Source organism: Cetorhinus maximus, chromosome 5 (assembly GCF_964194155.1).
Source record: "Cetorhinus maximus chromosome 5, sCetMax3.hap1.1, whole genome shotgun sequence".
In the NCBI taxonomy this organism is placed as follows: domain Eukaryota; kingdom Metazoa; phylum Chordata; class Chondrichthyes; order Lamniformes; family Cetorhinidae; genus Cetorhinus; species Cetorhinus maximus.
Window position 1 is genome coordinate 34,279,288 of NC_135883.1, and position 15,584 is coordinate 34,294,871.

The 15,584-nt window shown below is 42.1% G+C and overlaps 1 protein-coding gene across 1 annotated transcript; it reads right to left on the bottom strand.

The window, feature by feature from the left end:
• Window positions 1-764: 764 nt before the first annotated feature.
• On the bottom strand, window positions 765-13,687 carry rps7 (ribosomal protein S7). The gene is made up of 6 exons (XM_078541695.1): window positions 13,169-13,687; window positions 12,501-12,572; window positions 6,492-6,635; window positions 6,331-6,395; window positions 3,251-3,401; window positions 765-880 (listed from the first exon to the last, which is right to left on the bottom strand). The coding sequence occupies exons 1-6, from the start codon at window positions 13,241-13,243 to the stop codon at window positions 803-805; spliced, it is 585 nt and encodes a 194-aa protein (XP_078397821.1). The 5' UTR covers window positions 13,244-13,687; the 3' UTR covers window positions 765-802.
• Window positions 13,688-15,584: the final 1,897 nt, after the last annotated feature.

The window sequence follows — 15,584 nt, forward strand, 5'->3', positions numbered from 1 at the left end:
GTCACAAAACTGCTCCAAATTGTGCTGTCTGCATTAGTACCAATGGCAAAACATTAGATCCTCAGAACCTAGGAACTGAGGGTGAAAGCCAATGCAGAAACATCACCTTAATAGACACTAGCATCAAAATGGATGCTAGAGATCTGACATAAAACAGAAAATGCGAGAAAAACTCAGGTCTGGCAGCAATTGAAAAGGGAAACATTGAGTCTAATACGATTCTTCTTCGCAACTAGCATCCTTTTGTTTGGGGCTTAAACAAAACAGAGTAACTACATTCATTACGGCTGACAGGAATACACAGTTTTTACATCTCGCTCACTTTGCAATTGACCTTTGTATAACAGAGCTATTGAAATGTGCAATATCTAGAACAAGACTCTTGTTTCAAACTGGAAGCCTTACTCTTGAAATCCAGCCTTGGGCTGACAAGTGGTGAGAAACATACATGTTGCACAAGTGAACAGGCAATAACCATCTCCAACAAGATATTCAACGGCATTGCCATCACTGAAACCCCACCAACTTCATCTTTGGGTTCAAAATTGACCAGAAACTTAACTGCATGAGCCACAAATACTGCATTTTGTTTTTTGTTTTTTTAAGTACATACTTTGCATTACATGAACATGGAAATGTTCCTCTTGGGAGTTAAAATAAGTTGAAACCAAATGCAACCAGAATGAACAGAAATTAATTCAATTAAGGAGAGGAACCAAACATCTTTGCAATCTTAAAAACAAAAGTACAATTACAAAGAGAAATATGACCAATTTTTTTTATTTAAGCCATTCTGTACAATTTACAGTTGGAACTCTGGGAATTCATATACAACATCTTTGCCAGTTAGTTTCTTGTAGACAGCAGAAAATGTATCCACCTAGAAAGGAAAAAAAATTGTACATCAGATCCCAAAACAATTAGTTAAAAAAATTAAAATATGCGAGTTTAGTTCTGTAGGAAATTCTTTCAGAAGCCTTTCCTCATGTCTCCTGTACAAAATAACAGCAGTGCTGCACCCAAAGCGATTAACTAACATTAGTTGGCACTGAAGGTACGTTATGTACTTTAAGGAATGAAGAACTGAAGAGATTCCTAGTAGCTTAGCACTTGGGCTTAAACACATACTATTGGTTGGTAGCTTCCAAATAGTGGTAACCCTCCTCGGTGTAGATAGAGAAAGATTGGAGTGGTGGGGATGGTTTAAAGAACACAACAAAGGTCTCTCAGATTAAAAAATGTAGGTAGAAGTTCAGAACCAAGTCAACTGTAACATATTTGGTAACCAAATTCCTGAGAATGGTAAAGTATTGTGGACTTGTCTAAGACTAACCAGCCAACCTAACAACAGTGGCACCTGAATTAGTAGACCAGTCACTGGAAATAGAATCCTTCCTATTCCAAATAACACTAAAGCATTAATGGACAGTACAGCTCAGGCAATAAAGTTAAGAAATGATCTTTTCTTGAAGCCGAAGAGGTTTAAACTAGTTAACCTTCACAAACTCATGCCTTGACCCAGTAGAGTGTGTCCCCACAATGGAGGAAGTGCATACTCCTTACTGGATATACAGAGTGGATATAGATTTCTCTAGCCCAAACTGGAGCTGAGGTGTTTCTGCACATTAGGCTAGCCTGGCCCAGGCACTTGGACTCCTTCCACCTGACAGCCCAAGGTAACACCTACTTGTGTTTATATAGCACCTTGCCTTTATAACAGAACATTTCAAGAAACTTCATGGAGCATTTGACACAAAGCCATATTAGGTGATATTAGGGCAGATGGTTAAAAGCTTGGTCAAAGAGATGGATTTTAAGGAGTATCTGAAGGGGGAAAGAGGCAGAGATTTAGGGAGAGAATTCCAAAGCTTAGCACTTATGTAGTTTAAGGCACAGCCAATGGTGGGGCATGCTTATGGGGTCAGAATTATATGAGCTTTGTGGAGCTGGAAAGAGATTACAGAGCTAGAGAGGGTGAGGCAATGGAGGAATTTGTAAATAATGAAGTGTTGCTTGACCAAGAGCCAATGTACACCACTAGCACAGGGGTGATGGTTGCGGGAGGCCAGCCAGGAGTGCACTGAAATAGTCAGGCCTAGAGCTAACAAAAGTATGGATGATGGCTTCCGCAGCAAATGAGCTGAGATGGAATGAGGTGATGTTACGGAAATGGAAGTAGTGTTGGCAGAGACAGGTGGTCAGCCACTCATCTCAGGGTCAAATATGACACAAAGGTTGTGAGTAGTCTGGTCCAGCCTCAGGCAGTTGCCAGGAAGCTGGACTGAGTCAGCAGCTAGGAAACAGGATTTGTGGCTTTGGTCTGCCCAATATTTAACTGGAGAAAATTTCAACTCATCTAATACTTGATGTCAGATAAGTAGTCTGGCAGTTTAGCAACAATGGAAGGATTGAGGAGGTAGAGCTGGGTGACATCAGCATATGTGAAAACTAACCATCTTTTTAGATCATGTCGCCAAGGGGTAGCACGTAGATCAGGAATAAAGCAAAGCCCACTCCGCACCACAACATTTAAGCTTCAGTGTTTGGAACTCAGTCAAAAAGACTGCATTTAATAGAAAATTCCACGGTTCTAGATATTCAAAATATTTACAAAACTCACCATCTTCAAAGTAACTTTTTCCAAGTTAATTTAGATGTGTAAAAGGTGTCACAGTTCTGCTCATTCGTAATTTCCCCAACCAAGAGCACACACTATAAATATTCAGCTGGACACCAGGTGATTTTTTTTTAATTAAATAAAGACAGTATCAGTAATCAATAATGGTTGTGTCTGGTCTCTCAAAAACTCATCTGGTTCACTAGTACCCTTTAGGGAAGGACAACTGGCATGCATGTAATCTGGCCTATATAATTTCAATGTGATCCCAATCTCTTTTAATATGTGACTTAAGGGCAGTTTAGCTGGCTCTGAACTAGCCTAGTGAACAACTGAGTTAAGGGAAATTAGGGGTGGGTTTGCGAACATCAAATGCCTCCTCAGATTGACACAGTACATACATTTGTGGATGCCCACATTAGGAGGTTTCAAATTAAATATCAAGTGAGTGTCAGTAAGCACAGGTTTCAATAGTAGAAGAAACTAAACAGAATTCCTTGCACTAGCTATAAATTAGAACAGGGGATCATTGGAAGACATGTCAAAACTTAAGGCTATTTCTCATAAATAACAAATAGTGAGGAACTGCACAAGTGTGGTGCACCTGCATTTCTGGGTTTACATGGAACTCACTTTGTGTTCTACATTGTTCTGTTGTGCTTTGTCCAAATGAACTTTGATGAGCCTTGTACCATCCAGTTTCACACGAATTCTCTTGCCCACAATTTCACTAGGGAAAACCAAGTCTTCAAGAATAGCATCGTGCACTGCAGTCAACGTGCGGCTGGAAGTGAAAAATTGGATTTGTTACAAGTACAGAATTTGATGAAAAATTCAGTTTAAATTAACTTAGCAGTAAAAAGTTAAACTGTGATATTAAGTTAATATCAGTCGTTTCTTCAGTATTCTGTACCCATTAACAGCTAAAACCATTATGTATCTTTGTTCGGCACTCTTGGGGATAACTTGCACCAAGTGCTGCGCTGAACCTGCAGCTAAATTGACAGCAAATGAAGATTTACAGCTTTAAACTGAGTTCATGAACCAGAAAGGGCTCACAAGCTCAGATTCCAGTCTCAATTTTCTGAATTTTATCAACCATGCTGCAACAGGTTAATAGAAGAGCTTCTCCATATGCTTTTCTTTGGATAGTTGACAGAGAATTTTGGACTGAGGATCAATTATTTGCAAGATGCCCCACAAAATTTGAAAATCACTGCTTCAGCAAGACTAGATAGGATACTTAAGGCAATACTAATGCCAATTGAATATTTGGTCCTCGGTATTACCAATTGAAATGTTTGTAAAGAAAACTTCAAACACTGAACTTCTTCCTTGACATTAATGCCTAGAAATGACCCTTGCCATGGACAAGTTAAATGTTTGGCCATCATTTTCTGGAGCATACATATTACAGGAAGCCAGCTGCCATTCACACACAAGAACCTAAGAAATAGAAACATGGACTATACGGCTGCTCAAGCCTGCTTTGCCATTCAATACAATCATGCCTGATCTCTGGCTTCAACTCCACCTTCCCGACCCCTTATCCCAATTGTATGTGTGTGTGTGTGTGTGTGTGCGCGCGTGCACATACGCTTGTCTGTGTTCTAGATTCCCCAGCCAGGGGAAACAAGCTCGCAGCATATACCCTGCCAAGCTCCTTCAGAATCTGGTGTGTTTCAATGAGGTCAACTCTCACTCTTCTGAACTCCAGAGTAAAGACCTAAATTACTCAATCTCATCATAGGTCAATCCTCTTATCCCAAGAACTGATCTAGCAAACCTTCACCGTACTGGCTCCAAAGCAATTATATTGTTCCTTAAATACGGAGGACAAAAGTTGCACACTACTCCAGGTGTGGTCTCACTATAGCCACATACAACTGCAGCAAGGCCTCCTTATTCTTATACTCCAAGCCCCTTGCAATAAGGCCAACATGTTATTTGCCTTCCTAATTGCTTGCTGTACCCAAGTTACTTGCACAAGCACCCAAGACTCTGAGCATCAACATTTACAGTTTCATGCCTTTTAAAAAGTATTGTGCTTTTCTATTCTTATGACCAAAGTGAATAATCTCTCATTTTCCCACATTTATACACCATCTGCCATTTTGTTGCTCACTCACTTAACCTATATCTCTTTGTTGCTAGTCTGTATCCTCTTCACAACTTACACTTCCACCTAGCTTTGTATCACCAGCAAACATACAATATTCATTGTCCCAGTCATTAATATTGATTGTAAATAGCAGAGGCCCCAGGGATCCTTGCAGCACTCCACTAGTCACAGCCTACCAACTTGAGATGTCCCATTAATGTGTACTCTTTGCTTCCTGCCCATTAACCAATCCTCTATCCATGCTAATATATTACTGCCAACACCACAAGCCCTTATGTTGCCTATCAACCTTAAGTGGCACCTAATCGAATGCCTTTTGGAAATCCAAGTATACTACAGCTACTGGTTTCCCTTCATCTACCCTACTAGTTAATCTCCTCAAAGCTAATAAATTTGTCAAACACAATTTCCCTTTGGTAAAACCATGTTGCATTTATCTGATCATACTATGATTTTCCAAGTGCATTGTTAAAACTACTTTAATAATAGATGCCAGCACTTTCCAGATGACGGATGCCAGGCTAACTGGCCTGTAGTCTGTGTACTCTCTACCTCCTTTCTTGAAACCAGTATGACATTTGCTAACTTTCAATCTGCTAGCACTGTTCCAGAATCTAGGGCTCTTTTGGAAAATCATAGCCAGAGAATCCTCTATCGCTGCAGTTTTCTCTTTTAGATCTGTAGGATGTAGACCATCAGGTCCTGGGGATTGATCAGGTTTAAGTTTATCCTTTAAGTTTCTCCAGTACTTTTCCCTCTAGTGGTATTAGTTACATTAATTTCCTCAGGCTTTCTAGCACCTAGGTTACCCTCCATTTCTGGTATGCAACATGTGTCTTCTACGATGAAGACAAAATAATTTGTTCAATGTCTCTGCCATTACCTCATTACCCTGAGCTTTGCCCATCTCAGCTTCTATGGGGCCGATGTTTACTTTAGCTACTCTCTTTTCATATAGTTGTTAAGGCTCTTACAATCTGCTTTTGTATTCCTCACCAGTTTGCTTTCATGGTCTTTTTTTTTTCTTTTAATCAACTTTTTGGAGGCCCTTGGCTGGTTTCTAAAGCACTCCCAATCCCCATTCTTGTTACTAGTCTTTGCAACCATACAAGCTTCCAAAACACTTTATCCAAGATATTCTTCCCCTGCAGCTAATATGGAACCCATTTAGCACCTTACCTACTTGTTTGCCTTCTGGTTAGTACATTGCGTTCGCGGTGATTCTTTGAGAAAGCTGCTCAATTAATCCCACTTTCTTCACGAGCCAAATCATGGCATCTAAACTAAATTTCCACATTTATACAAAACACACAAGTGTTGTATTGGGTACATAGTGTAGATCCATATCCATGCATTCCGTGAAACCGAACATGCAACCAGCAGCCTTAGAAATCAATGACCTAACCCAACTCACCCCATTATATCCACCTGTATCACACTTTTTGGGAAACAGAGACTGCACCTGTGGTCTACTCTGTTCTTCTGATAGCTTTCCCCATCAATCTATAATATGGTACCAAACGTTGTGCCAAATAATTATCTCTGCTGTGCTTTTTCATTCATGTAAACAATTTTAAAAAAGGAAATTTACCTTCTGGGACGCTTCTGCTTGTTCTTGTTTCTACTTTTTCTGGTTGGTTTTGGCAGAATTCTCCTCTATAGAAAAAAAATAGCATTAATTTTAATAAGTTCATGTCAGGAAGGCTAGAAATACAGGCCAAATTTCACAGCAAGTTCAAAATTTGATCTTACCTGTGCAATGAAGACAACATGTTTACCACTGAATTTCTTTTCAAGCTCTCGCACAAGTCGCACTTGGATCTTCTGAAAAGACTTCAGTTGGGGTACTGGCACAAAGATAATGATTGCTTTTCTGCCACTGCCGACTTCAATTTCCTATTAAAAAGACAGCCATTTTAAAAATTCTACTCAAATATTTAGAATTGAACACAGTGAAACCTGAAAAAACAAGCTGACAGCACCGCACCCACCCCACATTAAGCAGAAGAACATTGATAAAAGTATTTTCCCTAGAACAGTGTACTTTTGCAAAAGAAAAGCACTAATTGGAACTTTACCATCAAACTATACAATATACATGTGAGTAAATGCATCTTCACGTTTATGCTGTAAAATTTTTAGTTATAGGCAAATTTGTAAATTAGTTTGAATAAGATGTTTAATTTGGCAATTGGCTGTTCTGCTTCATAATTGATATTTAATACAAATACTGCAGAACAATTAATCTAAAGAATAGGCTGCAAAAGCATAGTTGCCAGACACAGAATTTATGCAATAGGCCTCTATTTGAATTGGGTTTACTCTTACTTTGCCACCTCTGCTCTCGAATGCATTGACACATGGCCATGCTGCCAGCTACCCTCTGGTAATTTACAAATTGGCTAAGCCTCATGCATGGGCCCCAACTTTGAATGTGTGGCAGGCTATTTTATGTAAGAGCATCATCTGAGTTGATTGGCTGAGAGGCAGAAAGCAGAGGGTGTTGGTAGAGGAATGTTTCTGTGACTGGGAATCTGTTTCCAGTGGGGTTCAGCAGGACTCGGTGCTGGGACCATTGCTGTTTGTGGTGTACATAAATAATTTGGACTTAAATGTAGCGGGTATGATCAAGAAGTTCGTGGATGACAAGAAAATTGGTAGGGTGGTAAATAGTGCTGAGGATAGTCAGAAACTACAGGAAGATATCAATGGACTGGTCAGGTGGGCAGAGCAGTGGCAAATGGAACTCAATCTCGAAAAGTGAGAGATAATGCACTTTGGGAGGGCTAACAAGGCAAGGTGGGAGGGCTAACAAGGCAAGGGATTACACTATGAATGGTAGGACCCTGGAAAGTACTGGACATCAGAGGGATCTTGGTATGCATATCCACTGATCCCTGAAGGTAGTAGGGCAGGTAGATAAGGTGGTTAAGACGGCATATGGGATACTTGTCTTTATTAGCCGAGGCGTAGAATACAAGAGCAAGGAGGTTATGCTGGAACTGGATAAAACATTGGTTAGGCCACAACTGGAGTACTGCGTGCAGTTCTGGTCACCACATTATAGGAAGGATGTGATTGCTCTGGATCATGCAGTTCTGGTCACCACATTATAGGAAGGATGTGTTTGCTCTGGATCATGCAGTTCTGGTCACCACATTATAGGAAGGATGTGATTGCACTGGAGAGGGTGCAGAGGAGATTTACCAAGATGCTGCCTGGGCTGGAGGGTCTGAGCAATGAGGAAAGATTGGATAGGCTGGGGTTGTTTTCCTTGGAACAACGAAGGTTGGGAGGGGACCTGATGGCGGTGTATAAGATTTATATGGGGCATAGATAGGATGGATAGGAAGGCACTTTTTCCATTAGTAGAGGGGCCAATAACCAGGGGCATAGATTTAAGATAAGAGGTATAAAGCTAAGAGGGTTGAGGAGAATTTCTTTCACTGAGGGTGGTGGGTGTCTGGAACGCACTGCCTGAAAGGGTGGTTGAGTCAGAAACTCTCGTAACATACAAGTAGTATTTAGATATTCACTCAAGTTGCCATAGCCTCCAGGGCTATGGGCCAAGCACTGGAAAATGGGATTAGTGTAGTCAGATCTTTGTTTACTGGTGCGGACACGATGGGCCGAACGGCCTCCTTCTGTGCTGTAAACATCTATAAGTCTATGTATATTGCGTTGAATGGAAGAGAACTTGCCTTCAAAAATCACCTTGAAATATAATAAAACATCCCCACCCATTTCACTAAAGATTTAACCAAATTTGAAATGCCCAAAAATATCTGAGTAACAGTATAAAGAGTCTGGAGCTAAATCCAATAACACTTAAAACGGGTGTGAGGATCACAATGCCTGTAGATTGCAATGCTGCTCATTTCGATTATTTCAATGTCCAACTAGTGATTAAGCAGCTAGCACCAGTTAAAGCTAGCCTGCATAGTTTTAAAGGGGAATAAACACAGAAAATGCTGGTCAATGCCAAGGGCCTGGATACCGTGCCAAAAGAAAGTCAATTAACCTCTCACAATCGGTTACGGTCAGTGAATGAATCTTCAAATGCCATATCCTGCCAACTGTATTATTAACCACAGGCATTGCTCAAATTGTCCCCTACCAACAATCTCTATCAATTAGGACTCATATTTTACATTCTAATGCTTCACCTCAGCCTTGACACTGTTGTAAAGCTCATACCCATATCACAGAGCTTGCACACATCTATTCAACCGTGAAAGACACATCATCCAACAGATTGCACAATGCTCACTGGCACACTAAGCTATATGGCAAAATTTCATTTATAAATTGTTTGGAATATTTAATGCTGGCTTTTATTTTTGCAGCAACTGAGCAGACATCATGATGTTAAGTTGACGGAGGCAAGGTCAGGCATTGGGCTGTTGGTGAATGGGGAATTAGGGTTTCAATTACTAGTATCGCACTCTGGAGTTCTTCAGAAATAGGTTGCCTCCTTTTCTCTTTCTGAGCTGCTTGCTATATGGCTGGTGGCAAGGGTTTTCTGCTCATGATGACAAAGTTCTGCAGCATATAGTCGACTACCACAAATCCTGTCACCTGCTCTGACACGTACTGCAGGACTCCTGCACAGCAGTCCGGGCAGCAGAAGTATGTTTTCCACTTGTCAGGGGGCTGCTGTATTTTGTGTGGCATCATGGCTTTCATCGTATGCAAGCTGCACACTTGGTGCACAACGCATGCACACATCACTAGCAATTTGGTCAGCAGCTAGCCGCTGTGGTCAAGTAGCTACACTTATTTGCTTGTGTTTGTGGCTCAAATGAAGCTGGCACAGCAGACTGCTGCACAATGAAGGCATAACACCCCCTATCAGGATACCAGGTAATGACTGCATGATTTACTGCCTCTGGTCTCTCATCAATGATGTTGAGGGAGTGGAAGCTCTTTCAGTTCCAGTAATAGGGGAGAATTGATTCAAATTAAATTTAGAAGCTCACTACCTAGATTCCTGCTGTCCAGCATGAAAAAACCTGAAAAATTAAGGCCAAGATATCAGCAGAAACCACTTGAGGACTCAATTAAGACTTCCAAAGAGAACAGTCTATATTCACAGGTCCAACAAAACAAATAATGAATATGATAAACAGCATGCAAACCAAGATGTTTGCTGCAAAATATTTCTGTGCCAATCAATGCAGCAGTTTGATGCTGGAATCATTTGTGAAAGTCAAAATCCTATGAACAGCAGTCATGTTCTGGTTTTGGTCCAGCAAACCAATCTGCTACATTTCGACAATACCTTGGGCAGCTCCTCAAATTTTCAATTTCTGGTGCAGTAGAGAAAGGAATCAGATTTTCCCAACTTCTTGCTAATTAGCTGTTGGATAGTTTTGCATCTGTTTGTCATTTGACACTTAGGATAATGTTCCAGAAAAAGGGGAAAACTCACCCAATGTACCTGAATACCTGACAACAGAAACTTAAACTTCCTAATATCGCACAGAAAAAAGGCCATTTGGCTCTAACAGGACATGCTGGTGTTTATGCTCCACTCAAGTCTCCTCCCATCTTTTCTCCTCTAAACCTACCATCATAACCATCTATTCCCTTCTTCATATGCTTGTCTAGTTTCCCCTTGAATATATCTTTACTGCTTGCTTCAACCACTCCCTGAGGTTGAGAGTTCCACATTCTTACAACTCTTTGGGTAAAGGAGTTTTTTCTCCTCTGAATTCCCTATTGGATTCCTTGGCGACCATCTTATATTGCTGGCCTCTAGCTATACCCTTTCCCACAAGAAGGAACAATCTCTCTGCATCCACTCTATCAAAACCACTCATAATTTTAAACACCTATTAGGTTACCCCTTGGCCTTTTTAATGACATAAAATTACAACAATATCAGTATTGAAACCGCCCATAGTGAGCTCGCTCTTGATGGTTTAAATCCCAAATGGAATAACAACAAACCAAACCAAGTCCAGTGGATCAGTCAGCTCTCACTCCAACTCCCTACAAATAATGGCTATTTGGAAGATAAAGGGCAACCACAATTGTAGAATCATACCCTCACAAAGGAGTGACATCTTCAGGAAAATAGGGAACGAAATTAGGGAACACAAAAAAAGCCACAAACCACAAAGTGACCTCAACGACAAATATGCACAGCTACAATCTCCAAGTTACAAACATGATAATATGAACAGGTAAAAATATTCCCTGCAACAAATCTTGCCAATTTACTTTTAACATGAAACACTGAAGTTTATATGATTGCTGCTTTTTTTTGGGACCAGTAAAATGAAGTGGTCATGTGACCTTTCTGAAGTCTGCCTGACAGCAAGCCTGGGTGGTTGGATTGATGAAGAGTTTTAAAGAGGAGACCAAATTATTTTACTGGGAAGAAGGTGCAAGATGTTTACACTTGGAGATGACAGCAGCAGCCTGTGTGCTAACAGTGGAGAGACTGAGAGTCTCTAAAGTCCCAGAATGTCAGGTTGTAAACAGTTTTACTTTAAACTGTCCATTCACTTCCAAGATAAGTGTGTGTTGAAGTCCCAAGGATAGCCAGTAAGCATTTCTACCTGGATACAAGGTCCATGTAATTTACAATGCCAAGGAGAGGGAAAGGGCTTCTAAGGTCGCTGAAGACTCAGACACATTCAGTCTGCCAGGATTCAGAAGTGAGCTCACGCTCTGACTGGAAAGACAAAATTTGTGGGGAGTTAAAACGAGGCTGGAGGATTTGCCTAGCTTTAGCAAGGGGGAAAAGTCTCCAGTAAAACATGAAAAGATCGTTCTGGAGTTAAAGGTTTCCAGGCAGGGAAAGGACAACATTGGAAGTAAACCCTTGAAGCTAAAAATCATTTTGGACTGATTCTGGGAGAATTGAAAGTCTACTTAAAGGACAGTGTAAAGAATACTTGTGAAGGGTATTTTTTTCGGTTGTGTTAAATATAAAAAGGGCAAAGTTCTGTTCTCTGGTTTAAGGTATAGGTTGCCTACAAATATGTTTAGTCAATAGCATTTTGAGTCTGATATTATATTAAAAGTCTTAAAACGTGGCATCTTGTGTTAACCTTTCAGCTATTAACAGAAGTTTGAATATCTTTTTAAAAAGTTACTGGGCTTCTGTTACAATCCTCGTAGAGACCAAGTCTGCCTGTACAAAACACTGGTTACATCAGTCAGAATCGCATGTGCAGTTCGGACCACACTATTATAAATAAGATAAAAAAGAGAGCTTAGATTTACAAGGATGTCAGAGAAAAGAATGGATAAACCAAAACTATTTTTTTTAAAATTCAGGAACGGTTAACAACATAAATTATGAAGTTTTGACAGTCAATATCGAAAGACCATTGCCTCTGCTTGGTGAGTCAAGGGTATTAGCCATTAGCTCTGAAGAAGGTGTCATACAGACTCAAAACGTTAACTGTTTCTCTCTCCAGATGCTGCTAGGCCTGCTGAATTTTTGCAGCATTTTCTGTTTTTGCTTCATGTTTCCAACATCCGCAGTATTTTGCTTTTATCTTTGTATTAGCTATCAATTTAGACTTGTGCGCATTTTAAAATAATACAGGGCACTGGGATTATCGTTGGATCGCTCTGATTTACAATATGGCATAGACCTAATGCACGGAATGGCTCTGGATTAAAAAATGCCTCAAGGTAATTGCATAACATGAACTGCAAAGAACTTTTAATAATATTAAAACATTCTATTCTCTTTTCCGAGCACAAGAAATAGACGTCAAGATGATTTTATAGGAAACCCACCTTAGCAGCTGTAATGTTCAGCTCCCGTAACTGAGCCTTCAGGTCAGAGTTCATTTCAAGTTCCAGAAGAGCCTACAAGTCGAAGCAATTAACAGTCAAGAACCCATCTCATGCAGTTCTATAACAGAAATTTCTTATAACCACGCAGCCTTGCAGACCAAAAGGTGTCAACTGACCGACAACTTGGAGCAAAAAGACAGAGGAGAAATTTTGATAGAAGTGTACAAGATCGACAAGTTTAGATAAAGTAGACAGACAAGCTGTGCCCATTAGCTGATGGTACAAAGACTTGGGGACAGATTAAAATTTTAGGCAAAAGGTTCCAGGAGGATGTTGAGGAACATTTTTTTTTACACAAGTCACAATGGCTTGGAACTCTGTCTACGAGTGTGGTGAAAGTGGAGAAGATGAATAAGTTCAAAAGAAAATTAGATGTGCAATTGCTGGGCTATGGGGATTGAGGGGGGCAAAGGGCCTGACTGGATTGCTCTGCAGTGATGGGCCGAATAGCCTCCTTTTGTGCCGTTATGACTGTAAGCTCATATTTTAATAGCATTTGACCATCGACTCAATACAAAGGCTGAGCTAAGGACTTAAAACAGGAATTCCATTTTAGCATGCGTCAGAAGACTTTCAAGTCGAGAATCTTGCAAACGGTTCTGACTTACCTGGGAGATGCCAGACTCGAATTCGTCTGGCTTTTCGCCATTAGGCTTCACGATTTTGGCGCTGCTACTGAACATGGCCCGTCTCTGATCAGAAAGAGAAAACTAGCAATCAGCCACTGTTTTTAAAGACACCGCGCCTGTAAATAAGCAAGAGAACACCCGCATGTCGGCAGCGGGCGTCAGCCTGGGGCGGTTCAGTCGGCTTTAACGCAGGTACCGATCCGGGGGAGGCGCAGATGGGCCGCTAAACACATTGGCAGCCCATGCAGAAAGACTACTTTACAACCCCGGGGCAGGGGGGAATGAAGGTTGATGCGGCCACGGCCTATGCAGAATGGAACGCTGCCCGGGGCTGGGATCGCGAGCCCGGCTAGCAGGGGGTGCGGCGGGAAAGAGTTGGGGACTGTACGGCTTTCCCCCGGGTGAGCAGGATGGAACGCAGCCCGGGACCCCTATCGCGAGCCCGAGACTCCGATCGCGAGCCCGGCAGCACCCCACCCCCCAACTACTCCCGGCCCCAAGCGCATGGCCCAGTTCCACTCCAGGCCGCCGCGCGCAGACTCAGTCCGGTCCGCCATTCCCCCACCTGACATGTAATAAAACCCCCGGACCCCCGCTCTCACAGCAGCCATCCGCCCGCGCGAGTGCCCGAATCGGAGCCATCTCTTCCCCACCGCCCGCTCCCCGACGTTCGTCCGTCCATTTCGGGCAGATTGGCACCGTAATTTGAGGGAAATGTGCGGAGCCCGGAGAAACCCTCACCGACCTGAATGAAGAGCGGCCGAGAAAAGAGGGGGAACTATCGCGAGATTTTGTTTTTTTTCATGAAAAGCCCCGCCTCCTCCTGAAGCGAGGGATGATGGGAGTCGGTGGCGGTACCATAGAAACGGGTTGGTCTCTGCTGTCCTCAATCAGCAACAAGACAGTGTGGAAAAGAAAGGATAAAAGCAAAAAAAACTGCGGATGCTGGAAATCCAAAACAAAAATAAAAATACCTGGAAAAACTCAGCAGGTTTGACAGCTTCTGCAGAGAGGAACACAGTTAACGTTTCGAGTCCGTATGACTCTTCGACAGAACTAAGGAAAAATAGAAGAGAGGTGAAATATAAGCTGGTTTAAGGGGGTTGGGACAAGTAGAGCTGGATAGAGGGCCAGTGATAGGTGGAGATAACCAAAAGATGTCATAGACAAAAGGACAAAGAGGTGTTGACGGTGGTGATATTAGTTAAGAGAATGAAGAATTCTACTTCTAAGTTCACAATTACTATCCCACCTTTAGGCTCTTTCTGCCTCCATGGATAACTACAATTGTACAGGGGTTTTGTGAGGGCACAGCCTTTTAATTTATTCTTTCATGGGATGTGGGCGTCACTGGTTACACTACGAGAAGGTGGTGGTGGTGAGCTTCCTTCTTGAACCGCTGTAGTCCATGTGGTGTAGGTGCACCCAGGGAGGGAGTTCTAGGATTTTGATCCAGTGACAGTGAAGGAACGGCGATATATTTCCAAGTCAGGATGGTGAGTGACTTGGAGGGAACTTCCAGGTGGTGGTGTTCCCGCCTAACTGCTGCCCTTGTCCTTCTCGACGGTAGCAGTCGTGGGTTTGTAAGGTGCTGTTTGAGGAGCCTCGGTGAGTTGCAGCAGTGCATCTTGTAGATGGTACACACTGCTGCCACTGTGTGTCAGTGGTGGTGGGAGTGAATGTTTGTGGATGGGGTGCCAATCAAGTAGGCTGTTTCACCATCAAATGTCACCGCAATATGGCATATCCAGGAGTAGAAACGTTTAAAGATGCCACTGGCATTGGGCATTGACCTATCCCCATCAGTATATATTGCTCCCAGCTTGAGCAATGGATCCCAAACTGTAATAAGATTAGTGCAACAAACTTTGTGAGTGCCTCCTACTCAGGTATAATGTGAGTATGAATACCACAACCTTCTCTCTTCCATAATGAAAAGAACAGGGGATAAAAGCAATGAGAGAGAAAGTGAGTGAAAACAAGATAATATTTCAGTTTGTTTTTTTTATTCATTCATGGGATGTGGGTGTCACTGGCTAGGCCAGCGTTTATTGCCCATCCCTAATTGCCCTTGAGAAGGTGGTGGTGAGTTGCCTTGAACCACTGCAGTCCATGTGGTGCAGGTACAACCACCAGTGCTGTCAGGGAGGGAGTTCCAGGATTTTGACTCAGTGACAGTGAAGGAATGGGGATATAATTCCAAGACAGGGTGGTGTGTGGCTTGGAGGGGAACTTGCAGGCCGTAGTGCTCCCATGCATTTACTGTCCTTGTCTTTCTAGGTGGTACAGCTCGCTGTCAAAGAAGCCTTGGTGAGTTGCTGCAATGCAACTTGTAGATGGTACACACTGCTACCACTGTCCATCAGGAGTGGAAGGAGTGAATGTTTAAGATACT